General features: G+C 31.9%; 3 protein-coding genes across 3 annotated transcripts; all 3 read right to left on the bottom strand.

Annotated features, from left to right (window-relative positions):
- Positions 1–2,565: 2,565 nt before the first annotated feature.
- LOC123904157 lies at positions 2,566–2,970 on the bottom strand. Its single transcript, XM_045953850.1, has one exon. It carries the CDS (start codon positions 2,968–2,970, stop codon positions 2,566–2,568), a length of 405 nt encoding a protein of 134 aa, XP_045809806.1.
- A 5,032-nt stretch (positions 2,971–8,002) lies between these two features.
- Positions 8,003–9,049, bottom strand: LOC123904156. The gene has a single exon (XM_045953848.1). The coding sequence runs from the start codon at positions 9,047–9,049 to the stop codon at positions 8,003–8,005; it is 1,047 nt and encodes a 348-aa protein (XP_045809804.1).
- A 6,255-nt stretch (positions 9,050–15,304) lies between these two features.
- On the bottom strand, positions 15,305–16,038 carry LOC123908784. The gene has a single exon (XM_045959514.1). It carries the CDS (start codon positions 15,937–15,939, stop codon positions 15,460–15,462), a length of 480 nt encoding a protein of 159 aa, XP_045815470.1. The 5' UTR covers positions 15,940–16,038; the 3' UTR covers positions 15,305–15,459.
- Positions 16,039–27,189: the final 11,151 nt, after the last annotated feature.

Here is a 27,189-nt window from a genome sequence, read left to right as displayed (position 1 = left end):
TTATTGGATCAAGTTGAAAGAATCTTAGCTGTTCGACTCGATCCAGTTGATGATGATCATCATGACGAGGAGACTCATACGACACAAGTAGAAAGGCCCAATGAATAGAGTGAAACTAACACCGAAGATCCAATAGAAGAAGACCCACATTGGGAAAAAGGCAAGATTTTGTGAGCAAATAAACTAACTTTTCCTAATGTTATTTTAAGATTAATATTCTGTTATTTTCTTTTCCTAGATTTATGCTAAGTCGTTATGCCAAGATATATGATGATGATGTAACACTGAATCATTAATTGATATATCTGGACTATTTATAGTTCATATACATTTAATATTCAATAAATCTAAAAAGTGAATTTTTTCTTATATTTGTATTTTTTTTGGTTACTTATATTTTTATTTTATATTTGTATACGGATGGAGTACATATTTACATGATCAATTGAATTAATATGGTCGCTGTCCAACATAATTCCCAACATAGTCATAATTATAAGTCATGAATACATCATCATCATCACACAGACACAACTCTTGCACAACCAATTCTTCTAGTACTTTTCCACACAATCTGAGTATAATGTCCACACATTTGTCCAGATACACATGAATTAGTCACATAATTAGTCACATAAAGTGTAAATGTGTAATATTTCTCTTCGACAGCCCAAAGCTTTAACAGCATCAGTTGGTGTCCAATCAGAGCCACTACCCCAAATATATATTCTCTCCTATATGTCGATCGATCGAACTAGATTGAAGTGGCCGTTATTTAGCTTGGTGATTCGAGGCTATCCAGAGTGTCAATCGAACTAAATTACAATTTAGTAATCGACGGCATAAGTGATAGCTTCTGTTAAACATCCTAAATGATCAACGTGTTTATATTTTTGTTAGTTGAACTATGTCATATTAATCTTTTCTATTAATTTTTAGGCCCAACACGCTAACTCCAGTCTTACTTTCATAAACTACAACTGGAGTACACAATTAATTTACTTTTTTTTGGATTAATAACTATACAATTCATGTTAGCCAATTGACAACAACTTATATTAACTAATTAAATTTGGATTATATTTTAATGACAGCATGCCTATCTACCCTAGAGTGCTAAATAAATATTCTATGATTAGTAAATGGTTAATGACTAATTACGTGTACATGCACATCGTCCAACTAGCCAAATCCATTACTTATCAAACACCAAAAATAAAAGAAGCCAAATCCATTGACTAGTCAGCATAGAGTAGACATCACAAACTCTACCCTCACTCTGTAAATTGCAATACAGCTTGCATTCATGTCCAATATCAATGCTCCCAAATCTCTGAATCCAATGACTTTTACTGAAATATCACAATCAAGGACACTTTCTCGAGGAATGATTTTGGTAATCTAGAATTTGGTTGGTTAATAAGTCTGGCCTAATTAAAGTTGTTTTAGCCATAATTTTATTCGGATATGTGTACAGTGTGTTGGATGGGGTGGTATTATTAGGAGTACTCATATTGGCACACACATATCCATTCCATTCAATTTTATGTCTTAATTGAGGCTAATAAGCACGATTAGATTTTGGAAAAATCTAGACTATGATAAATATTTTCTAGAATAGATCATACTAATATTTAAGTAAGAACTTGTGAGACTTAATTTTTTTTCTTCAAATCATCACTTTTAAGTTTTAACCAATTCCACTCCATTTTTTCTTCTTCAAATTTCAAGAATAAAAATCCCCATGTTATTGCGTGGTTGGAAATAGTACTAAGTATATAGCGACGAGAGCTTAACTCGAAGTAAGAGACTAAGTGTATGTTATCATCGTAAATGCGATTGGAATGAAGCTGAAACTGTTTGATGTCATAATTAACCTCCTGAATTAGATTAGGCGATCCATTTGACTGAATATTGGTGGTAAAAGCCAAAAAAGAAACTACGTATATATTTGATATCATATTAAATATGTCAGAATCACAATAATCTACCGTAATTTTACTAATAGCTTGTTTGGCACTCTGAGATAGATGAGGAATACTCACGTGATGTTTAACATGAAAATGAAGAACCTACATTTTGTATCTCACCACTATGAAAGATTCCCGTAAATCCAAACCAAACAAAAATGGAAAATGTTATCTTGTCACTAACTTCAATTTCGTAAAAGATATTAAAGGCGCATTTAAATTGTTCGATCAAAATTAATCCGTCTACGTATCAAACTTAATATTTTACCAAAAAAATATTTGATCTTAATTGGACAATACATAATAAGTTGATATCGTCAAAAAAATAAGATGTTGATGATGACTACTATCACACTACACACATTTCACATTAGAAGAAGAAAAATACACAGGAGGTATGATGAGCTGAATGAATATCGGATTATTGTTTTAAAATTGACACGTTGACATTCGGAGGTTTTTTAGGCCATTTTTTTATAATTTAGGAGTATTTATCCGATAATAACCAATAAAAAAGTATGTAATTAAATTTGCATGTAATTAACTTACAACTGTTAAAACGGTGAACATTAAAATTAACTTACAAGTGTTACTGCTATTGATGTAAATGATCAAGTGCAGAACTAACTTTAACAGCAAGATCACAGAGAAAAGACACAGATAACGGAAAATCAGAATACGAGAGAGGAACAATGAAGTAGATTCGTCCAAGTAAAAGCTCTTCCTCATCAGGAACACGTGGCATACACGTGCCAATACACATTGACTCTGCATTTGAAAGATAGTAACAATTCTTGTTATCACTGTTCTCCGAAACGACGACGTTTGCACGAATCGGTTGTTTATATTCCTTGATTGCACCTGTAGAAATGTTCATCACCATGATCGATGACGGTCGTCGGAAAGATTCCGGTTGAAAATTGACACCGCCTTCCGCATTACCGTCTTTTGTTGTTTTGTCTGTGATTTTCCGATCGGGATAAGAAGCGCACACGCCCATTGCAGATTCTCTAAGAGTCAGAGATATCTAAAACTTTTCTTATCTTTGTGAATTGTGAGTTGTGTATGATATGATTGCAATTTGCATCCACTACTTATCCTTTTTTTATTTTATTATTATTTATTTTTTTTGGAAAGAAATAAAATTGGTGAATTATGGATCTAGAGTGATTAGTGTGAAGATTGTTCTAGATATAACAACCAGCTGAGCGCCTTTTTTACAAAGGACAAAATTGTGATGAGTTGACCCTAAAGCGGATAATTTCTTAAAACAATGACGCCCGCCGTATGTAGGAAACAACACAGTGTATGCTCGTCGGACGACACCGCGTATGCTCGTCGGTCGATACCCTACGGTTCTGGATATACCAAAATAGTCTCACATCGTTAAATAATCGAGGCTAAGGATCGGAACAAAGATGATGATAAATTGATTTGATAATGTAATGTGAAATGTGACATGCTAGTAACTTTAGAGATTTTGACTTTGACCTATGTGCGAGCGTGCAATTGGGGAAAATGACAATTAAAAGCGACTACACATGATAAAGAGAACAAAAGTATGATAAATAAATGGTTGTCATAAAATGCACAAATCAAAATAAATGGATTTTCACTAATAAAGGCTAATTTAATTATATTTTATTTATGGACCATGTTAGAGGCTAAGAAGAAGTAAATGTAGAATTTGTTGTAAAACAAAGTTAAAAGAGCAAGAAAACAAGTAGAGAGAAAGAGGAAAGTAAGTTGTAGTATTTCTTTCTTGTGTGTCTTTACATGAAAATGAGAGTGTTATTTATAGGACATATGTAGGGGACAAGAAAACCTACACCATAATGGGCATTCATCACATATTATTCATAACACTCCCCCTTGAATGTCCATTAAGGATATGCCTCGTTAAAACCTTACTAGTAAAAACCCAGTGGGAAAAAAATTCTAGTGAAGGAAAAAGAGTACAAAATCCTTTTGAGAAAATTACAAGATATAGTTATTTCTCCCCCTCTTCTAGACAATTATCTCTGATACGACGAAGACCAATCTTCTTTACTAATTTCTCAAAAACTTTACTTGGGAGTGACTTCGTGAAAAGGTCTGCAAGATTGTCACACGAACGAATTTGTTGAATGTTTATATCACCGCTTTTCTGAAGATCACGTGTAAAAAAGAATTTTGGAGAAATATGTTTTGTTCGGTCTCCTTTGATATATCCCTCCTTTAATTGAGCAATGCATGCAGTGTTATCTTCATAAATGATGGTTGCGCTCATTCTTCCGGAAGATAAGCCACAATTCTTTTGTATAAGTTGAATCAAGGATCTTAACCAAACACATTCTCTGCTTGCCTCGTGAAGTGCTAAAAGTTCTGCATGATTTGATGATGTTGCTGTTATGGTTTGTTTCACAGATCTCCATGAAATGGTTGTATTTCCACTTGTAAATAAGTAACCTGTTTGCGATCTACCATTGTGAGGATCTGACAAATAACCTGCATCTGCATAACCAATTAATTCTAGTTTGGATACTTTGGGGTAAAATAAACCCATATCCATTGTACCTCTAAGGTAACGAAATATATGTTTGACTCCGTTCCAATGTCTTTTTGTAGGTGAAGAACTATACCTTGACAATAGATTGACAGAAAATGATATATCAGGACGTGTATAATTAGCAAGGTACATCAATGCTCCAATTGCACTGAGATATGGTACTTCAGGACCAAGTAGTTCTTCATCCTCTTCTCGAGGTCTGAAAGGATCTTTCTTCACATCTAGTGATCTAACCACCATTGGAGTAGACAAAGGATGTGATTTGTCCATATAGAATCGTTTTAGCATTTTTGCTATGTAAGCTTCTTGATGCACAAGAATTCCATTATTCAGATGCTCAATTTGTAATCCGAGACAAAACTTTGTTTTTCCCAAGTCTTTCATCTCGAATTCTTTCTTTAAGCAATTTATGGCTTTTGGAAGTTCCTCGGGAGTTCCAATAATATTTATGTCATCAACATAGACTGCAATTATAGCAAATTCATTTCCCGATCTTTTCATGAAAATACATGGACAAATGGAATCATTTTTAAACCCCTCTTTTAGTAAATATTCACTGAGACGATTATACCACATGCGTCCTGATTGTTTTAGTCCATAAAGGGACTTGTTCAATTTGATGGAGTAGTTTTCTCGAGATCCTGAACTATATTCATCAGGCAAATTAAATCCTTCAGGGAGTTTCATGTAAATATTACTATCAAGTGAGCCATATAAATAAGCTGTAACGACATCCATCATGTGCAAGTTTAGCCCTTCATGTGTTACAAGGCTAATTAAATAGCGAAAAGTAGTTGCATCAACTACAGGCGAATATGTCTCATTAAAATCAATTCCAGGTCTCTGAGAGAATCCTTGAGCGACGAGTCTTGCTTTGTATCTCGCAATTTCACCATTCTCATTTCGCTTTCGCACAAAAACCCATTTGTATCCGACTGGTTTTACACCTTCAGGTGTTCGGACTACAGGTCCAAACACATTTCTTTTGGAAAGAGAGTTTAATTCTGCTTCAATTGCATCTTTCCATTTTGGCCAATTCTCACTTTGTCTACAATCTTTAATAGACTTTGGTTCATGATCCTCGTTATCATTTATCACATTTAGCGCTATATTATATGCAAAAACATCATCAACGTTGATTTTATGTCGGTTCCATTGTATTCCATTTGTGACATAATTTATCGAGATCTCTTTATTTTCATGATTTTCAGGTACCTGATCAGTCTCTTCTAGAGCTGAAATATTAATCATGTCTGAAGGCTCTTTTAGAGCTTCTATTTCCTCGCTTGGGTCATCTTTATTTTTAGCTCCTTTTTTTATTCGATGATTTTTATCTTTTGAACCGACTGGTCTACCACGCTTCAAGCGCGGTTGAGACTCGTTTGCAATAATAGATTTTCCAACAGGGATATCTATTTTTATTGGAGCATTAGCAGCTGGTATATAAGATTTAGTCACACCTTTAGGATCAGTAAATGCATTTGGTAATTGATTTGCCAAGCTTTGTAAATGAATTATCTTTTGAACTTCTAGTTCACATTGTTTAGTTCGAGGATCAAGATGAGACAATGATAATTCATTCCAACTGATCTCTTTTCCTAACTGCATGTTATCTCCCCCTAAAGTTGGGAAATTTGATTCATCAAAATGACAATCAGCAAATCGAGCTGTAAATAAATCTCCTGTTGTTGGTTCAAGATACTTTATAATAGATGGAGATTCATATCCAATATATATTCCCAACTTTCTTTGAGGACCCATCTTAGTGCGGTGTGGTTGGGAAATTGGAACATATACCGCACATCCGAAAATTCTTATATGAGAAATATTAGGTTCTTGACCAAAAACTAATTTTAAAGGGGAAGAATTATGATAACTAGTTGGCCTGATGCGAATCAATGTTGCAGCATGTAGAATTGCATGTCCCCAAGTGGATATTGGAAGTTTGCTTCTCATGAGAAGTGGCCTTGCAATTAATTTTATATGCTTAATAAAAGATTCTGCAAGTCCATTTTGTGTATGAACATGTGCTACAGGATGCTCAATTTCAATTCCAATGGACATACAATAATCATTAAATGCTTGAGATGAAAATTCAGCAGCATTATCAAGACGTATTTTCTTGATGGGGTAATCATGGAAGTGAGCTCTTATTCGAATTAGTTGAGCTAGCAATCTCGCAAACGCCTGGTTACGAGTTGACAACAAACAAACATGTGACCATCTGGTTGATGCATCAATTAAAATCATAAAATATCTAAATGGTCCACATGGTGGGTGTATTGGCCCACAAATATCACCATGTATTCGTTCTAAACAATTTATAGACTCATTTCTAATTTTTATTGGTGATGGTCGAATTATTAACTTCCCTTGTGAACAAGATGTACATGAAAACTTGTTGGACTGAAGAATCTCATGGTTCTTCAATTGATGACCACATGAATTTTCAACTATTTTTCGCATCATTATAGATCCGGGATGACCCAACCGGTCGTGCCAAACAACAAATTTATTATGATTCGCAAACTTCTGGTTTACGGTTATATGTGTTTCGATTGTACTAATATAAGTGTAGTACAAACCACATGAGAAGGCGGGTAATTTTTCCAATATAGATATTTTATTTAAATCACGTTTTGTGATACAAAGGTATTCAATACCTTCTTCATTTCTTGTTTCAAGATGGTACCCATTTAGGCGGATATCCTTGAAACTCAATAAATTTCTTTGAGACTTTGAGGAATATAATGCATTTTCAATACATAAATTTGTTCCTCCATATAATGATACATTAGCTCTTCCGGAGCCTTCAATTATTTTTGTAGTTCCAGATATGGTATTAACATTGGTTTCTCGCTTTACTAAGTAAGAAAAATATTTCTTTTCTTTGAGAATTGTGTGGGTAGTTGCACTATCAGCAAGACACATATCTCCTTTGATGCTAGTATCGATACTCATTCTAAAAAAAATAGATAAAAGAAGGTTATTAAATATTATATTATTAGTGAACTGAAAAAAAAATTAATTATAAAACGTTGCACAAATCATATTACTGCATCATTGTAGTGAATAGCACTAATTATAAAACGATGCTAGTTACAGTTTATTTTCTTTAAAAGAGAATTAATCAAGTAAATAATGACATAGTTATAGTAAATAATGAGTGTTGATTATATGTGTCTTTTAGCCATTTGCGACTGAAATTCTAATTTGAAGTTTGAAAAATAACAAGGGAATAATTAGCAGGATTATAATTCTAATAATTCTAATAATGAGTGTTGATTATATGAAGTTTGAAAAATAACAAAGGATAAAATGTATTCCTAAAGACTTAAAATTTCATTGCCAATAACAAGGGAATTAAAACACACTCAACTTGTTGTCAAAAACAAAAAAAACAAAGGAAATTAAAAACACATTCAAACTCTTGACAAAAGGGAACATAAACATGACTTTTATTTTTCATGAAAGTAAAAGAAATCTATTTCATGGTGCTTCCTTCTCCATTAAGATGATCAATTTTTTTCTCTGGATCCGCAAAGAAATCAGCAAGATCTAAATGAGCAGGATCCATATCATAATCGAAGTCACCATCTTCATAAGCAAAATGAGTCTCAATATTTTTTCCTTTATTTTTCAGTGATTGATGATAAAGGTCAACAAGATGCTTTGGTGTAGTGCAGTTACGGGACCAATGACCCTTACTTCCACAACGACGACAATTGCTTTCAATAGTTTTGCTATTTTGCCCACCTTTTCCTTTTTCATGTTTTTCATTCTTCCACTTCTGGTGTGAAGCAGGGTTTTTGAAATTAACATGGCCATGACTAGTACCACGGCCACGACCTTGTCCACGACCACGACCACGACCGTGACCGCGACCTCGACCACGACCACGAGTTTGTCCATAGTGATCATGTGTTGCTACATTCACTTCTGGGAATGCAGCGGCACCAGTGAGTCGAACTTCATGGTTTTTCATTAGAAGTTCGTTGTTTTGTTCAGCTAGCAAAAGACAAGCAATTAAGTCAGAGTATTTTGTAAAACCCCTTTCTCTATATTGTTGCTGCAATAGCACATTGGAAGCATGAAATGTGGAGAAAGTTTTTTCTAGCATATCTTGATCACTTACATTTTCTCCACATAATTTCAATAGAGAAGTGATGCGGCATACCGCAGAATTATACGCCGTTACAGTTTTATAATCTTGTAAGCGTAGGTGCAACCACTCGTGACGAGCATTTGGAAGAATTATAGTCTTTTGATGGTCATATCTTTCCTTTAAACTATTCCATAGGTCAAGTGGATCTTTTACAATAAGATATTCAATTTTGAGATCCCCATGGAGATGGTGACGAAGGAATATCATGGCTTTTGCCTTTTGTTGAGCTGATGAATTATTTCCTTCTTTGATCGTGTCACCATTACCTTCCGCATCCAAATGGATTTCAACGTCCAAAGCCCAAGGCAAATAATTTTTTCCAGTAATATCAAGGGCCTCAAACTCAAGTTTTGAAAGATTTGCCATTCTTAATACTATCATCAAATAAAATTAAGTGAATTAGGTAAGCATAGTTTAAATAAAATTTCTTAAAGAATTATTATGATATATTATATTGTTTAAATTATAGGTCACTTACTGTAACCTTTATAAGTAACGTACATGAAATAAATAGGCATATATTTGAGCAACAATGTATTAGTAACATATTGAAAAATTATCAACATGTTTAATAGGCATATGATTACATGTTTAAGTAACGTACTGAATTTTAAAAAAATTATCAACAATATATAAATAGGTATATATGAAGTAACGTACTAAGAATTAATATGATACGTAAACCAAATTCAAATTATTGATTAATTTAGCATGATATGTAATTGGTTAATTATTTATTATTATAACATTAAATAAATAAATCCAAAAAATATATAATTGCTAAGACTTAAAAAAATAAAGCTATCCTTCAGGGATGCGAGTTTATTGAATTCTTCCGGAATTCATAAAAATAATTCATAGGAAGTTCTTCAAGAACTGTATAACGTTATATTGTAAAAATATTCATTTATGCAATCCTTCAGGGATGCATATAACATTGAGTTCTTCGGGAACTGTATAACATATATTATAACGTAAGATGAATATATTGGTGCAATCCTTCAGGGATGCATATATATTGAATTCTTCTGGAATTCAAGTTGAATAAAAATAATGATATAAAAATGTGCAATCCTTCGGGGATGCATGCATACATATTGAATTCTTCTGGAATTCAAGTTGAATAAAAATAATGATATATAAAAATGTGCAATCCTTCGGGGATGCATACATACATATTGAATTCTTCTGGAATTCAAAAGGTATAAACAAAATAATGCTATATAAAAATGTAAACATAAAATTTAAAGAAATATAAGTTCAATATTTCGTTATATGCTTACCTCAGTTGGCTAGAGCGTTCGTGCTGATAACGTGTTGTAAAACAAAGTTAAAAGAGCAAGAAAACAAGTAGAGAGAAAGAAGAAAGTAAGTTGTAGTATTTTTTTCTTGTGTGTCTTTACATGAAAATGAGAGTGCTATTTATAGGACATATGTAGGGGACAAGAAAACCTACACCATAATGGGCATTCATCACATATTATTCATAACAGAATTTACTTTTTTGAAATGTGTTTATTTGAATTTTTTATGCATTTTGAATTTATAAAAATGCTAACATGCATCTTTAAACGTATTAATATGTGCTTTTATGGGACATGTTAATATAATCATTAAACTGATTATATTATTAAATGTAAAATTTTTATATTAAATAATTTTATGTCACATGTTAATGACACTTAATTTTTTATCAAACAAAAAGTCATGTTTAAATGTGATACATTCTTGTTTTATTTTATTTTATTTTTTATTTATTTCAATAATTCAAAATTGTTTTTTTGAAGGAAATAATTCATAGTGTTCATCTAAAAAGAAAATTATAAACTGTTAGTATTGTCATGATCTTGTTTATAAAATATTTTTCAAATAAATATTAAGAAAAACTACTCCACTTTTCCACACCTCAGAATTCTACTTAAAATTTCCATTAAGTTATCACAACCTAAGGATCAAACTCATCTAGGTAGTGAGTGACCCATATTACTTAACGGTGGCGAAAGGGAAGGGATGCTTTTCTTGTTCCTCATTTGAGTAGAATTCGGGTTAGATAAAAACAAATCGATAGAGAATTTGTTAACTTTTTTTTAAATAAAGATATTGAAAACTTTTTTACCAATTTTTTTAGAAGAAAAATACTAGTTTTTTTTTCTTTTAGAGAAAAACATAAAATAAAAATAGTTAGGGCATTTACTTTAGGCCATTTATAATTATTTTTTTGGGTCAAGTAGGCTAATAACTTTAGACCATCTTTATGCTCATGGAGTTTACTACATTTTAGTTTTGGAATATTTAATTTGGAGCCTTCATATGAAAGTTCCAGACTTCCAGCCTAAACTAAATATGTGGTCCCTCTCTTCATTTTCTTACATTATTAGACATCATAAAGAAATAAAATGCCTTACCAAAATAAAAGAAATAAAATGTATATGGGGTAAGGTTATGTTTATCAGTTTATGCGCACATATGCATGAGGGGGTATGGCAGGGGTAATAGCAATGAACACACACAAAAAAATGATAAATGAAATACATAAAATGAATGCGTGCTATGAACAACTTGTTAGTTTTTCATAATGGAGAAGAATATTGCAAAAAAAAGAGACTAAAAACTACACTAAACTAACAAACTAATTACTTCATTCATTTTACTTTCTTATTTACATTCATCAATGCTATTGAGCTATTTAAGAAACCTAGTGTGGATCCACAAGTTTTACTCCGGACTTACGGATTGTTGGTTCTTGGAGTGACACAGTGACAGACTCTCTACATCCAAGATCCCCCATCTTGGTGCGGTACGACTTCTTCCAACGACACTGCTTCTGATGCTGTTATAAATCCTCGTGTTGCTCATGACTTGGAGATTTTTAAAGTTTGGAAGGATAATGAGCCTGACAACATTGGTCATAAGGTGTATAATGATGAGGAAGAGAATGCGACAACTATTAATTATTTGAAGAACCGCTCTGCTAATATGGAAAAACCTTTTATTGAAGTGGTATCTAAGGCTAAGAAAAAAAGCTCGCAGAAGGAAGTTCATGTTCATAATATCCGTTCTATGGGAAGAAATATGTTGTAGTACGAGTTCCTTACTAATAATAATCATCAGTGACCACATCACCACAGCTGTAGAACACAGGTGATCCATATATGACCATATGCACTAAACCTGTCATATTAATTATCATCAACCTAATAGCCATAGGAGTAGAGTAATACAATGTATAATTGTGACATTGTAACAACTAACAAGTACTCTGAATTGATTTTTGATGACAGTGTTCTCATTTTGGAAATAGTAAATACTACATTCAAAATGGTTTCAAGGCACACTGATTAGTGATTAGTTGTAATATGCTACCAAATTTATCAAACATTGCAACTTCATTAAATTCATTATCACTATTATTTGGTCATTCTGATTCCACACCACCATATCTAGAATGACCTGAAAGCAAAATAACATACCTAAATAAACCACTAATCATATGGAAAAGTGGTGCACAGTACACCCATACAAGGTGGGTCGTCATGTCTTGTCATAGAAAAAACATGTAGCAACTCACACACAGTTCTCAGTAGTACAATTAATCAATTCTAAAATGCATGTTTTTAATATGCCATGTCTTACTCTTACTTGTAATGAATTCGAACAGCAGCTTCTTTGCCTAAAACTGCAAAAATAAGCTAGTGTCTCTGTTGTGTCTCGCTGGCAAATTAAAGACTATAAGATCTGGTTTCACTTTGTGATTGTGGGACCATGATTTTCTTAGCCAGATATTGAAGCATTCATGTATATATGTCAAAAAGTGATGGTGGATCGCCGAGATGTATGCGCTTAATGAATGGAGATGGAGGCCGGAATTAAAGGTGGAGATGACGACGATAAAAAGATTAGAAATGAGACATATCTTGTGAGGTTGTGAAGAATTGTATATATAATGTAAGTGTTGCTCTCCAACAATAAGCATCCAAATTGAGCTGTTGCATAGTAGTGAGAAAGCAGTTACGGACAGTTCTCACAAATACCAAGATCGGATCGCCATTACGAAATGTTGTGCTATTATACGAGCTATTACGACCCGAAGTGGATCTGAAGCTTAAGGGAAAGTTCTGTTGGTTTGAATCTTTACTGGTATGGTACCTAAAATATGGTGGATTAGATTTTTGACCGGTCTAAAACAAAATCTAAATAATCTAATGAAGATTTGTTCCGAACTGAGCCAAGACTCAATACAAACAATCATCTATCACGAATTTAGTCCAAGTCAACGCCACACTTTACAACTAGCCTAAAGCCATTTATGCATTATACCAGACGTTCGATGCTCCTGTCATAACGAATTCGTCTCTCCAGGACCATTAGATTGATTCAACAACCCCCAACATTCTTCATCGGATATCACGCAAGCAATTACAATCATGTCTTATATTTAAGTGCAAACGTGGTTCGCGCCAATGTACAATTGAATCACTTTCTATTGACTCCATCTTGAAGTGAACTATCACTCAAAAAAACCTATAACCACATCAAATCTCACCATTTCAATGATGTGCCCACTATGTAAGTGAATGGGTTAAAATATTAACATAAGAGGGAATTCATGATTGTGATGTGAGAACACAATATTCGCTAGTTGGTCATTACAAGCCAAAATTGAACTGATTCAATTGTAATGTTACCGTACCATAACAGGCTTGTTACAGCTGTTAACAGTTCCTTCATACCACACAACCAAACCACACTTACCTAAACCCAGTCACACTGTACCCAACTCACCCCTTTGCCCATTCTTTACTCAATTTATTTTAGCTTTTACTACCGGTTTAATCTGATTCGGATGTCAAATCTAGTATCAAGTGGTTTCAGCGTACCCTTTTGATCGCAGTTGCGGAGGATCGAACCGTGATCCTCCCTACTAAATTTAGCGTCAATCATCACTGAACCAACTACCGATTGCCATCCTTAGCTATAACTCAATTTTATATTGTCCTCCATTGTCATCCTTAGCTATAATCAATGCCAAATCAAGCACCATGCCTATACATTTTGATTCTTATAAACCAACATTTCTTATCACTTTGTCCTCTTGCACATAACACTTCTCTAATTGTCCACAATTCATTATGGTACAAGCCTAACTAAATTATTAATCATAATTATTATTTAGTTACAAAATAGAATTACTTCAACTGTCAACTAATATTGCATTATTTGGACTTGAACATTACGTTTTAATTAATTTGACTTGTCTCAATAGATTTTTGGCCTTAAAGTAATATTAACAAATAAATGTGGATAAGGATAACGTAATGTTGATGAATGATGATCAACCTATTATATCAATTAACTATATGTTTTGCTTGTTAGTATTGATCTATGTGAAAATCTGTTATTACTGTCCTTTTAATATTCCCTTCTCGTGTTAGGTTGATGCTATCTTCTATTACACGGGTTTGGATCCCACATATGTTTGTCACATCCTAAGAGTCTTTTTCTATTCTTACATTTATACTATAGTTAGATATATATTTTCTATCATCTTATCCAATTGTACAAAGCTAGCATATAAATAATTATTACATGTTACACGACAATTATAAGTTACTGTCATCAATAATTAACTACTATATACCACTAGTCCACTACTATATGTTTGCTAGCATGATCTGTTAATTTTGAACGCTTGTGCCATTTTTCTGGTCAATTAGTCCAATGTACACCTAATAATAATAACTAAAAGCTCATATTCTACTTTAGAGTTTTAAGAATGAGGTCAAATATTCAAACTCTTGAAACTAACAGGCCTTATTTGATAAATATTAGAATTTGAGATGCCTATACTCAACAACAAAAGCTAATTTGAGAGTTGAGGTTTGCAATGTGAGACTTCTAACACACCTCCTCACGTCCAGGACTGAACAAGCTGAAACATGAAATCAACAATAACGGGTGGCCCAAATATGGGAAGCCTCCACAACAAACACAACAAATGGATCTAGGATAAACTCTAATACCATATTAGAATTTGAGAGACTTAGACTCAACCACAAAAGCTAGCTTAAGAGTTGAGATTTGCATCACACTTATAAAAGTTATCTATGTCATATCGCTAGCCAATGTAAGACTTCTAACAATAAACAATTTAAGTTGTAGCTTATATCCTAACAATTGTTCTTAATAAGTTTTTTTGAAGAATTTATAAAAGTAAGCAGAATATAAATAAGTAATAAGTTGTTTTTATAAATTCTTTTAAATAGATGTATGGATAATTATACTAAGGAAGTTGGTGACCTGATGACAAGGAAGCTGGCGACCGAAGTCCCGGTGAACGACAGTCGTAACTATAACGGTTCTAACGTAGCGAAGCCTCCATCTCGCTAATGTAGTGAAACAGGGCTGATATATCCCTTTAATTCAAAGGACTTAAGTATTCTATTTCTACTAATCTCTCATTTTAGGTATCTACCAAGCGCGTTTGCAAGTTTCTTTTTCAACATGCAAGATAAAATATAGTAATAATAAGCTAAAAAAGAATAGTTCCAATTAATTTCAAAGACTTGTAAAATAAGATTCAAAGAATATTCTAACTTGCGGTAAAAAAAGTAAACGTAAGAGTTTAAAGAGAACGACAAATTAACGGAATATCCAAATTTCAATTACGAGTTTCGTCTAACTCCAAAGAATCTAAAATTACTTCCATTTTCTTCCCTAAAAAAAATATCTACAAAATTACAAAAATAACCATCAAATATTTTCTTCCCAAACTACCCCTACTCCGGTATCGAACTCAACAACGCCGCAAACTTCTCAACACCGCCACTACCACTTCCAGCTCTTCCTCTTCTTGATCTCTGCACAGTACCACCGACAGAACCATTAGCCGGTGAAACGCGCTTAGAGTCATACTCACCGGAGAACAGAATCTGTTTCCGACGAACACCGCATTTCATGAGAGCCGAACTCGCTTTAACGGCCAATGCAGCCATCTCTTGAGCTTGCAACGGTTGTTTCAACCAACTCAACGGAAGAGCAAAATAAAGCTGTCCGGGTTGCAACACTTGGTTTTCGTCGACGGCGGTTACGACGTCGTCGAAATCCATTTCGTCGGAGTTACATATAAAACACGATGGATACTCTTTCAAGAGGTAAGAAACTTTGACTGGATATGAAAATTCTTGTAATCTTCCGTCTTGTAAAATGAGTTTTGCTGTTGCAACACGAGTTGAATCGGAGGAGCTGCAATTTCCCATTGTTCTTATTGTGATGTGACTCAGTGAGTCCGGTGAGTTGTTAACTCGGTGGAAAATGGAAGGGTAATTATTAAGTTGTTTGAGAAAGGAATGTGAGGAAGAGAATGTATATATAGGAAGGAATTTCCACGTTGGAATTTTGATTTAATTAATTTGAATTTATTGAAATGGCTTTCCAGGCTGTAAGTTGTTGTTGACAGGTTGTATTATTTGCTAGCTTAACGTTTTGTGAGAGAAACTGACCCTATTTTCGAGATTGTATTTGCCACAAGGTTTGGACCAAAAGTTAACATGTGTATAATTAATGTTCTAAAATTGAATCAAAAGTAGATATGATGTGAGAACGAAGGTCGGAGTTGATTAAGCCGTTAAGTTTAGTCTATTGATGAGAGGTTTGAGTAGTATATTAGAGATTTTGGGTTTGATCTTTGGATCCATTATAAACCAAAAAAAATATCGGAGTTGTTTAAGTGTATCTTTGGTCGAATGTCTGCACCTTCAAATGTATGTCTAATATGGCTTCTATTGCGATATCTGAGACGCTATAATATCAAACTTGCTTCTATTGCTATTCAGTCTCGAGGTACTCGGTTCGAGACACGGCACCGAGAAGATCGGAGTTGATTAAGTGTATTTTTGGTTGAACGTCTGGGAAACAGACTATGTACGGTAGATTTTAACACAGTTTACATGCAGTTTTATCAGAACCATCCGATCCATATCGTACGATTGAGATCATTTTAAGTGATTTTATGATAAAATTAATATGAACCGTCTGATTTATAATTAATGGTTCAAATCTGAAACAGTGTGAAAATTGTGTGATATGTAACGTAGCAAATCTGAATTTGAACGTCTGCACCTTCAAATGTATGTCTATTTTGGCTTCTATTGCGATATCTGAGACACTACGATATCAAACTTGCATTCGTGCGGGTTTTGCCGCACTATTGACAAACGTAACACACATCTAAATGCGATTGATAGTGATGTCGTCTATTCCATATCAATATTAGGTCAAATTTATTCCAAACAATATTTGATGGCACAAGGAAATCATGTGAAGGGTGTTTTACTGTGGTGATACCTAATATTGCAGCGTACTAGCTTATATGAGCTAAGCTGGATCTTATTGTTTTGGTTCTAAATTAAGAGTGGAATGTAAGGAAATTGGGAAGGACTATTGACGTCACGGACCACAAATTGACCCAATAGAATTACCGTGATTCAATTTTTGAAGATTTGCATTACATACTGGAAATCACATTTGCCAGTACATATTTCATTCACAAGATTGAAATGAAACTGCCCCAATTCTAAATTCAAAGGACAATCTCTCCTTGGGTCATTGTGTCTGTGGTCCTATGGATTCTCATTTCCACTTGCTTTCTCTTTTATAACACGCTTTTTTTGTTACATTGTTGTTATTTAGACACAAAAAATTGACATTGTATAGTAAAAAGTGACCGACATCGAGCAATGAATAGTAAAAAGTTAACGTCGGTGTAGATGTATTTATAAATCTTTTGACGCTCAAACAAGTATGAGAACATGAAATGAAAGATTGTAGGATTAGAATTGAAGTTAGACCATTACATGGTAGCGCCCACCAATGTCGTGTTTAAATGCCGCAGAGGCGTTACGATTTGATGTGATTTGACGTCGGGTGTAAAGGCAGGGGAGTCGAAGGGCCTTTTAGATTGGGCCATTTAAATGTTTTGTCTTGGTCTTATGAGACCGAGTTGACATGACGAACATGAACTTTGAAGCAATTTAAAATAATATAATACACGTGACATTTGTGTTCAATAAACATTAATATTGTTTGGAAAATAGTCTACTGGCTAAAATACTACCTTTTAAAATAAATAATTGAGAGTATCAGAGTTCAAACTATGATCTTTGATATTTTTCTCACGGAAACATTAATTTTTTCTAGTTATTACTATTGTTTGAATAAAGTTAAAGGAATCCAAAACGATTTAATTACAGGAATTAAAATTATATCTAAATAAATTCAAAACAATTAATAATATCTAAAGCATTATTAAAATATCTTGGTGAACAAGTATGAATAGTACTCCTATTTTGTTTTTGAATAGCACCATTGGCACGCCATTGCATATGACATTATAGGAATATCTTATCTAATGAGTAGCAATACGAAATAAAATACAGGTGCTTTGTTTGTGCCTCTTGTTTTGGTCGTTTACTTTTCTTCTAACACGTGAAAATCTCTCTTTCTCATGCCTGTTGTTCATATATATAATTGCATAGTTACTTTTATATAATTGAACGCATTTAGAATCATCCTTTTCTTTTTTATAATCATGACGATGACTTGCCTCCAAAAAATAACGATTTTAATCACTAAATGAAATTAAGATGATTACGAGTACTGATTTCAGTGTTTATTATAGCGTTCTCTTTAATAACTATAAATATAATGTTAGAGTTCCGACTTTGTATATTGTTTGTGCGGTATTTTTAAACCTTTTAAATTGATGGTCAAGGTTTAATTTATAATTGTTCTCTCATATAAAAACATTTCAGTTAAGAAGAGTGATTCTCCGACAAAGATTAATCACATTAACAGCTGTGAAAATTTTATACTTATGACATAATATTAATGACGATAACAAGACTAATGCTACGGTGGACCACCTTCATAAGTGGTCCACCGTGGACAAGTGATCTACCGAATACGAATTTTACAAAATTCACTGTTGGATGAAAAGTTTATATCGTATAGATCATCCATAAATTTTTTAAATTTTTTTTAAAATCATTTGATATGTTATTGAAACCCATTAAAATTTACGTTATTTAATAAAATGTTAATTTTGATGTGTCTCAATAACATATCAAATAATTTTCAATTTTTCTAAATTTTTCTATAGATGATTTATATGATATAAACTTTCAATCCAACGGTGAATTTTGTAAAATTCGTATTCGTTATAATGTTATTCATGACTGGTCTATCATAGACCACCTGATAAAACAGTCCATATTAAAATTTACCACGATAACAAAACTTACCTAAAAAGTAGATGTTCTCCAACTTAAATTGGGTTTGTGCCCTAGAAATTTTTAAGAATGTCCACCGAAGATCAAAAACTCTATGGTGTGTATGTTTTAGTGATTAAAATTATGACACATTATTGTAAAAGTGCATTTAAATCGAATATACATCAAAACCAATTCAAATAATTTCATGTGTAATATAATGTTTGGCACCTTTAGGTCATTGAGATAATTCACTTGTAATGATTGAATTGTAATTTGTTGTTTACGACTAGCTAGAAATAAAAATGGGACAAAAAGTTCCATCTAGATTTGGACGTATGGAGCATAAACTATTTAAGTGATTGAGAGTGTAAAAAATAAAGTGTGTGGTGTAGGGGAGAAGACGACGTGGCAAGTAATGAAGTCTATTGTGCTTTGGTGCAAGGTAGAGGGAATGCCACGTGGTGAAAAGGCATTGGAAAATGTAATAATAAATAATGTAAGTAAATTAATGATAACAATAATTGATAATAATAATTCAAATAAAAAACAAGGAGAATGTTAACTTGTGCCCTTAAGGCATATGTTAAGGAAACAAAAATAGAAATTATTAAATGCTAATTTGTACATTTTGACTTTTGAAGCATTAAATTTCTTGTATCATTAAATGTTGAATTTCTATTTTGGTATATCTTAACATGTGCCCTAAGGGCACATGTTAACAAGACCCAAAAAACAATCCGACAGAAGTTGGCGTAATTTGATGTGTGTAGAAGCTGCCGGCACCAATCCTTCAGGCTGCAGCCTCGTCAGGCACATTCCTACGGTCTACTTTATTTATTCATATTCACATTAATTACTTCATCCGTTCTTTATTTACAAGAAACAGTTGAGTCAACAAAAGATCAAAAATCTATTAACTTTTGTTGACTGAATCGGATACATGATTGAAAATTGTTTCTTATGGAAAAAATCAAAGATAATAATATATAAGAAGTCGATTTGGAGCGATCAAAAAATAAGTCAGACGTCTGTTAAGGTTGATGTTTTTATATTTGTGGAGGTACATGTAAGTACTCCAACCATAAGTCTGTATGAGAGCAAAAAATGTGAAGTTTTGAGAATAAAATTTGCGTACTTGAACTAGGTGTGGCTCAGTCGTATATATAGGTGTTGGGAAGGATCAATAGGACATTGATGGGAAGGACCGTTATGAACCGTACCCATCAATGTCATTGCTGGAGAACCTTCGGAACCATTATATATTGTTTATTCGTCCTCTAGTCATTTTGGGCTAGAAATTGAAGGTTTCGTGATAGTTGGGCGGATAGACCTAGAGGATGTAGTCGAACTAGGTTTCCAATCGGTCGAGAACATGAGCATATTAGTTCTATAGAAGAAAAAAAAGGCAACATATTAGATGAGGATGACAGTGAATGGAATGGAATAGGTAAAACTATACATCTTCAAAGAATGTAATATCAAATTTAGATAATTTTGCTAACAAGCTTATAGTATATGTGTTGTCAATTCAATCAAAATTGAGTAAATAATGATCTGGTTTTGATTGTACATTTGTTCGTTAATGATGAAATATTATTTTGCAATGGAGGCATACATTTTAGGATTCACAAGACAATATGATTAATTAGGAGAATAAACTTCATCTTTGGATTAGGGTTAGACACAATCCTTCAACAAAATGGCCCATAACATGAGGTCCATATTAAGAACTAAGCTTCTCCAACACAAAAGACAAGGATGAAAATTATAGTGTTGTCTGAGTCCGTTATGATCCCTACCGTAAAGACCAGACTTCTCATATAGAAAGGATGGCAATATCTATTACAATATCTCTCATCTCACTTTTCCTTCACTTAGTAGCTTGAACGTTGAAGTGTTTGCATGTATCATGTCTATTGAGAGCAAAACCATCATTATGTTTTGCCTAACAAAACATGTTTCCCCTTGTGCGACGAACAATTTTGCTATATTGTTGTGGTCTATATGATAGGAGAATAAAATTAAACATAATAATGTCCGCGTGAATTTAGCTCAGTCGATTGAGACATCGCATTTTATACCCATAAATCGAGATTTGAACCTCCAATACCTTACTTATTCACCTTAAAAGTGAAATTTCTAGTCACTATATTATCTAACCCAAAAACAAAAACTTAATGTTTAACAGAACTTTATATCACTAGAACTTTGACCCATGCGGTGCATGGGTCTAATTAGGTGTAATATGTAATAATAAAAAATAAAATATAAAAATTCTAATAGCATTTTCAATAAGAGTAGTATAGGGAATTTCATGGACTAATTATTCTATATTTGTTTATGTGCTTATTTTATATTTTATATATTTTTTAAATAATTTTTGAACCCCATCGTTTTGTTTACTTATTAAAAAAAATTGCTGATAACTAAAGGTTAAAAAATTGATGATAATTAAAGGTTAAAAATAAATAAATTAAAGACATAATCAAGAACATAAACTTAAGTAGACATCCATAAATAAATAAAAATTGTGATTAATTCCACCGTTCAAATTTATTGAAAACAGGGTTAACATATTAGGATTCCTAAATTCTTTCATAATTGAAGCACATATTTTAGCGGTTGAAAGGTTTTATTGTAAGTAAGAGATGCAGGTTCGATGACAAATCTGTATATTTTTAATATAAAGCTGCAATAAAAAGAAAGAGAAAATGAGGGGAAAAAAATTTGGTTTAGGGTTAGCTTATGTTAGCAAGCTTATAATATAAGAGATTATCGGTTTTTAATTGTTTAAATTGTGCAATGAAAATTGATGGTGCTTAATTGTCGTATGAAATCTTTCCTATGAAAGTTGATGGAGCTTAACACTTTGTGGACATAATTTAAATCACAATTGGTCTGCTAGTGCATATTATATCAATTGATCATCGGTTAATATTAAATCTGCAATATTAAAAACAAAATAATGAATGTGATTAGTGACATGACTATGGTTGTGTTTGGTTGTATTGCAAAAAAAATTGATTTAGTAGAATTGAGTTTGATAATAACTTCCCAAATTACACGTGATAATAACTTTCCAAATCTCACATGATAATTATTCTCTAAATTTATGATCCGGTAGAAAAAAAATTATTGATCAGGAAAGACATAAAAATATTTCGTGATGAATAATATAGTCAACAATAATTTTGATATGATATACTTTTAAAATTGATGGTGCTTATCAATTATTGCACATAATTTTAATCACAATTGGTATACTTGCCATAATGGTTGGAAATATTGCCTTGTATTGAAGGGTTGTGGGTTCGAATCCTAGTCAAGACAAAATTGTATTATTTTTTAATAAAAATTGCAAGATAAAATGGAGGGAAAACAGAGAAAACAAATCAGGGTTTAGAGTTTGTTTGTGTATACAAGCTTATAATATAAAAGATTATACGAGCTCGTTGTCTTATTTCTCTAGAGGAATGACCCCAAATCTGGAAAGAACACATGAAAATAATCTTAACTTTTTGAATATTTTTTAATTGCGTGAAATAGATGGGGGATTGTTTTCAAGCTTTAATTGTAAATATGAGTTTGGCGTTCTTTAAGAAGATTGCAGAGTTGCTCAAGTATTTATTTTGTAAATCTCATGTTCTCTAGGAAGGATGGAAGAATGCATTAGCTCATGCCTTATCAATTAAAGATAGAAGAGATATAACAAAATAGGAGAAAGGAAATGAAGGAGGCTATAGTTTCAATACGATTACAATAACATTGCTTAACAAAATAAGGATTACATAGAAAATATATAGCAAATTTCACACACTCACACACAATCCTCCTTCATATTCATAAATGCGTCGAATCCTTTATTATTGAAGAAATGAAGTAATTTCTAGAGAGATATCTTTGGTTTTATCGAAACTGGCTACTCCTTATGACAAACCACCTCAACCCTGATCTAAGAGCATCTAAGAACATCTCCGATATTATCAAGGGAAACTAGATAACTGGAATAATTGGCCTTCATGCCTATCCCAATCAATCAGTTTCAGCGGATGTTTGCACCTTTAGTATTAAACATCGGGTCATGCTAACCGGTGCCTCTGGGCACTGGTTAAGGAAACCAAAAAAAAGAAAGTTTTGAAAAGAAAAGAATATTTTTTAAACTTTCGAGAAGTTGACTGCACAAACTTCAATGCCAAATTACTATTTTGCATTCTTAATCAATATCTCAGGACACTGTTTAACATTTTCCTTAAATATTTCGTTTTAGTTAATCAATGTATATTTGCGTTTCTTTTTAAATTTCTAAAACTAGCTAGGCAACAAAGTGAGGGCACTCAAATTAAGCTATAGAAAAGAAAGCATACCATGGTGGGCTCAAAAAAAATAAAGCTATTGATTTAGCCTTTCATCGCGCATATATATCCCATCGTATATAATAATCTAATCAAAAAAGTCTTCTCTATGATGTAATTAAAGGAAAGTTACTTTAACGTATATATTTTTTATGTGGATCTGGAGGAGGTGCAAGAAAGATGCCAAACTGAAGTGAAGTTTTTTATTTTTATTAATAATAAATAAATTCAAGTAGTTGGCATTTTTAGTCGCAAAGAAAAAGTTGGCCTTTTAAGTTGGGTCAATCATATGCTGCATGAGTGTGGATGTCAAACGTCTAACTAAAATATGTTTTTCTTTTTTAAAATTAAACTAATGTAACAGTACAATACTATAACTTTATGTAGGGAAATACTAGTTTGTAGAATAAAATAGCTAAGAAAGTAGAAATACAAAGCTTTTATTTTATTTTTTTGTCTAGTGGTGTAGTTGTTAAAAATTTCACCTTACAAATGAATAAGTGAAATGCTCGGGGTTCAAACCTCAGTTTCTACATAATATATGACATATTCCTACCAATTGAGGTAAGTTTGCAGAGATAAATACAGAATTTTGTTTAGGTAAACTAATAACTAAAATAAACATTAAGCTTCGGTTAATGTTTAATACTAGTAACAAATAAGGTGATTATTTGATTGTTTCATAAAAACAGAGTTTGGTTCAATAATGAGTTAATGACTAGCTTTACTATCTTTTCAAATGAAAAATTGACAAGCATCAAGATTACTAGAAATTGACATACGCTTGGAGTTTGGAGATCGTCCCTTCTTTGTTCAAGATGAATAAACAAAGTCCATGTTCATATAAAGGGTGGTAGTACTTCACATCAATTAATTCATGACCATTCAATAATTTATTCATCCAATCAATTGGATATGAATTTTCTAAAATGGATAAAGTGTAAAATAAAATAAAAAAAATCAAGAGTTGTTTTATGATGTACTATTCATATATCTACATTTAATAATTAATGGTTGATATGAGTCATATTACTCTTTTTATGCTCTCATTTTAGAAGATTGAATCTCAACTAATGCATCTATTTTATGAAATACTATCTCCAATCTTGAATATATAAAAAAATGTCAATAAAAATTTATGTACAATATATATCTCATTTTAAATTTAGGTAAAATATATCAATTTTTGTCAAACTTAAATTTTTCTCGAAAGGTTGGTTTACAACATCGAATCAATATTTGTTGGTGGTTGAAAGTTAGGAAAAAAATATTTTGATTTAAATCATTGGTTTTTAAACCCAAAAACTTATTTAGTGTGTCGGGTTGATTTTTTCTTCTTGTTATTCTAGGTACTGTATATTAACTCTTATTTTTAGGCACTTGTGCTTAAAATTGTTTAATATATTTCTTTGTCTTTTTAAAAAAAATTGTTAACTCAATTTCTTAATATTATATTTAGGATGAGGAAGAAACTATTGATGATTGTGAGTCACACACTTCTTACTTATCATAAGTCATCAACTTTTTTTTTTTATGGGCATAATTCATCAACTTTAAAAGGCCCAACAAGATATCATCAAATTAATGGCCTATGTTTTGTTAAATAATAATAATAATAATAATAATAATAATAATAATAATAATAATAATAATAATAATAATAATAATAATAATAATAATAATAATAATAATAATAATAATAATAATAATAATAATAATAATAATAATAATAATAATAATAATAATAGTGGTGAGGGTTTTGGATAGTATGCTATAGGTCCTGGGTTCGATCCCCAGCTCATTGTAAACCATAATAATAATGTATTTATGATTTGTGAGTCACACCTCTCATCATTTTCAATTTTAAGATCTAATTAACTGTTTGAAAATTTGAGATATCAAATTACTTGATTCATACAATTGTGTTTTTTTAGGTAGCTTGGTAGCTACTTCCTCCGTCCCAAAACTTCTATATTTTATATATAGAAGTTCTAACTGAACTAAGTTTATGAAGAAACATTATGCTTTTCTTATTACAGGACTAACTAATATAATGGTTGACTCGTATTTGCTGTGGTGACAAAACGGTACTTATGATGTACCGTGTAATTGACCCTTAATGTGTCCTATATATTTTGAGTGGTCAAAAGTTTGGGCACCCTAACATTGCTGGCAAAATGTGTTAAGTAGGAAGGAAGTTTCACGGCTATTGACTTGCTCAACTTTATAATAAAAAAAAATGTGAACAATATCCATTTGATGATACACAAAAATCTTATGATAATGTCACACCACTTGAAAATCTAATAGCTTGACATAACAAAGATGTTTTAAGTCTATATACATAACATGTTACCTTGTTCATGTGTTATTGCCGGTTGGTGGAATTTAATTTTTGCTTCACAAATAGCATTCGTGTGCTTCCTAGTCCAATTAATTTAGCCAGCCAACTACATCAACATTCAACACAGTGCAATATTATTATTTTATTTTATTTTATTTGCAGATAAAGTGTCAATTAGAACAAAAAACTCATACAATTGTAAAGTCTCGCATCGAAACTCACATATAACGTAAAGTTTCAGATTAGTTTCTTTTGAGGAAATTATAAAATCTCGGGTTGAACTCAAGTAAAAGTGTCAAACCTAATAATATCGATACGTACTCAATTTTTTTGGTTTGAACTATACCTTATGAATACATTGCAATATTAATATGTACTCAATTATTTGGTAGAATATTTCATTATGGAAGTGTGAATATTTTTGCTTTTGAATTTTCTTTATATGAATGCTGGAGTCTTAAGCACGGACACATGTAGGGGTGTGCAAAAAATTTGGTTATCCTTAACCAAATTACTAATCAATTCATATCCAATTTTAGTTTGCAAAATCCATTTAAAAAAAAAACCACACCACTCCAATAAAAAAACACCAATTATAAACCATAACCACATTTTGTAATTTGGTTTGGAATTGGTTTGAAAATTTAGGCCCAATATCTAATTCAGGCCCAATCTTCAATTTTTTTAAATTTTTTATTATATAATAAAATAATTAATTAAAAGAGGGGTGGAGGACTGGTGGTCAACCGGTGGTCAACGCCGGACCACCGGCGGCCGGTGAGGCGGCGGACGGCAGTTTCCGGCGGACCTCCGGCGACTTTCGCGGCAGCCGGCGGTGGTGCTCCGGTGGCCGGCGGTGGTGCTCCGGCGGCCGACCACCACCAACCACCCATACTATTTTAATATTATTTTATTTTAAAAATCAGATTTTTAATAATTATTTTAAAAATAATTAAAAAAATCAGTTTTTAATGTTTTTAATTTTTAAAAATAATTAAAAAAATCAGTTTTTTTTAAAATAATTAACAAATCAGTTTTTAATGTTTTTAGTTTTTCAAAAATTTAGTATTTTAATTTTTTTCCTATTTATTAGTTTTTTTTTGTATTTAAAAATCAGATTTTTTAATTTTAAAAATTACTCTTTTTTTAAATAATAAAAAATATTTTTAAAACAATATAAAAAATAAGTTTTCGGCTAAGTAAAAAATAATTTGGGTTTAAAAAAAATATTTTGTGGGTTGATTATAAACCAATTCAATCATAAAATTAATGAAAAATTATGTTTTTAAAATAATTAATAAATCTATTTTTTTTAATCAACTAATAAAAAAAATTAGTTTAAGTAAAAAACCTATTTAAAATTGGATCATGTGAATAACTTAAATTTTATTACAAACCGGTTATAAATTGGTTTGATCCGGTTAATAACCAAATCCAAATTAGTTTTAAAAAATAACCGGATTGTTATTGAAATGGTTTTGGTTTAGAACCAAAACCATCAATTAGGTGTGGTGTGGTGTGGTTTCCAAACCATGCACACCC

Source organism: Trifolium pratense, linkage group LG2 (assembly GCF_020283565.1).
Source record: "Trifolium pratense cultivar HEN17-A07 linkage group LG2, ARS_RC_1.1, whole genome shotgun sequence".
Lineage (NCBI taxonomy): Eukaryota > Viridiplantae > Streptophyta > Magnoliopsida > Fabales > Fabaceae > Trifolium > Trifolium pratense.
This window is presented reverse-complemented; position numbering and strand designations above follow the sequence as displayed.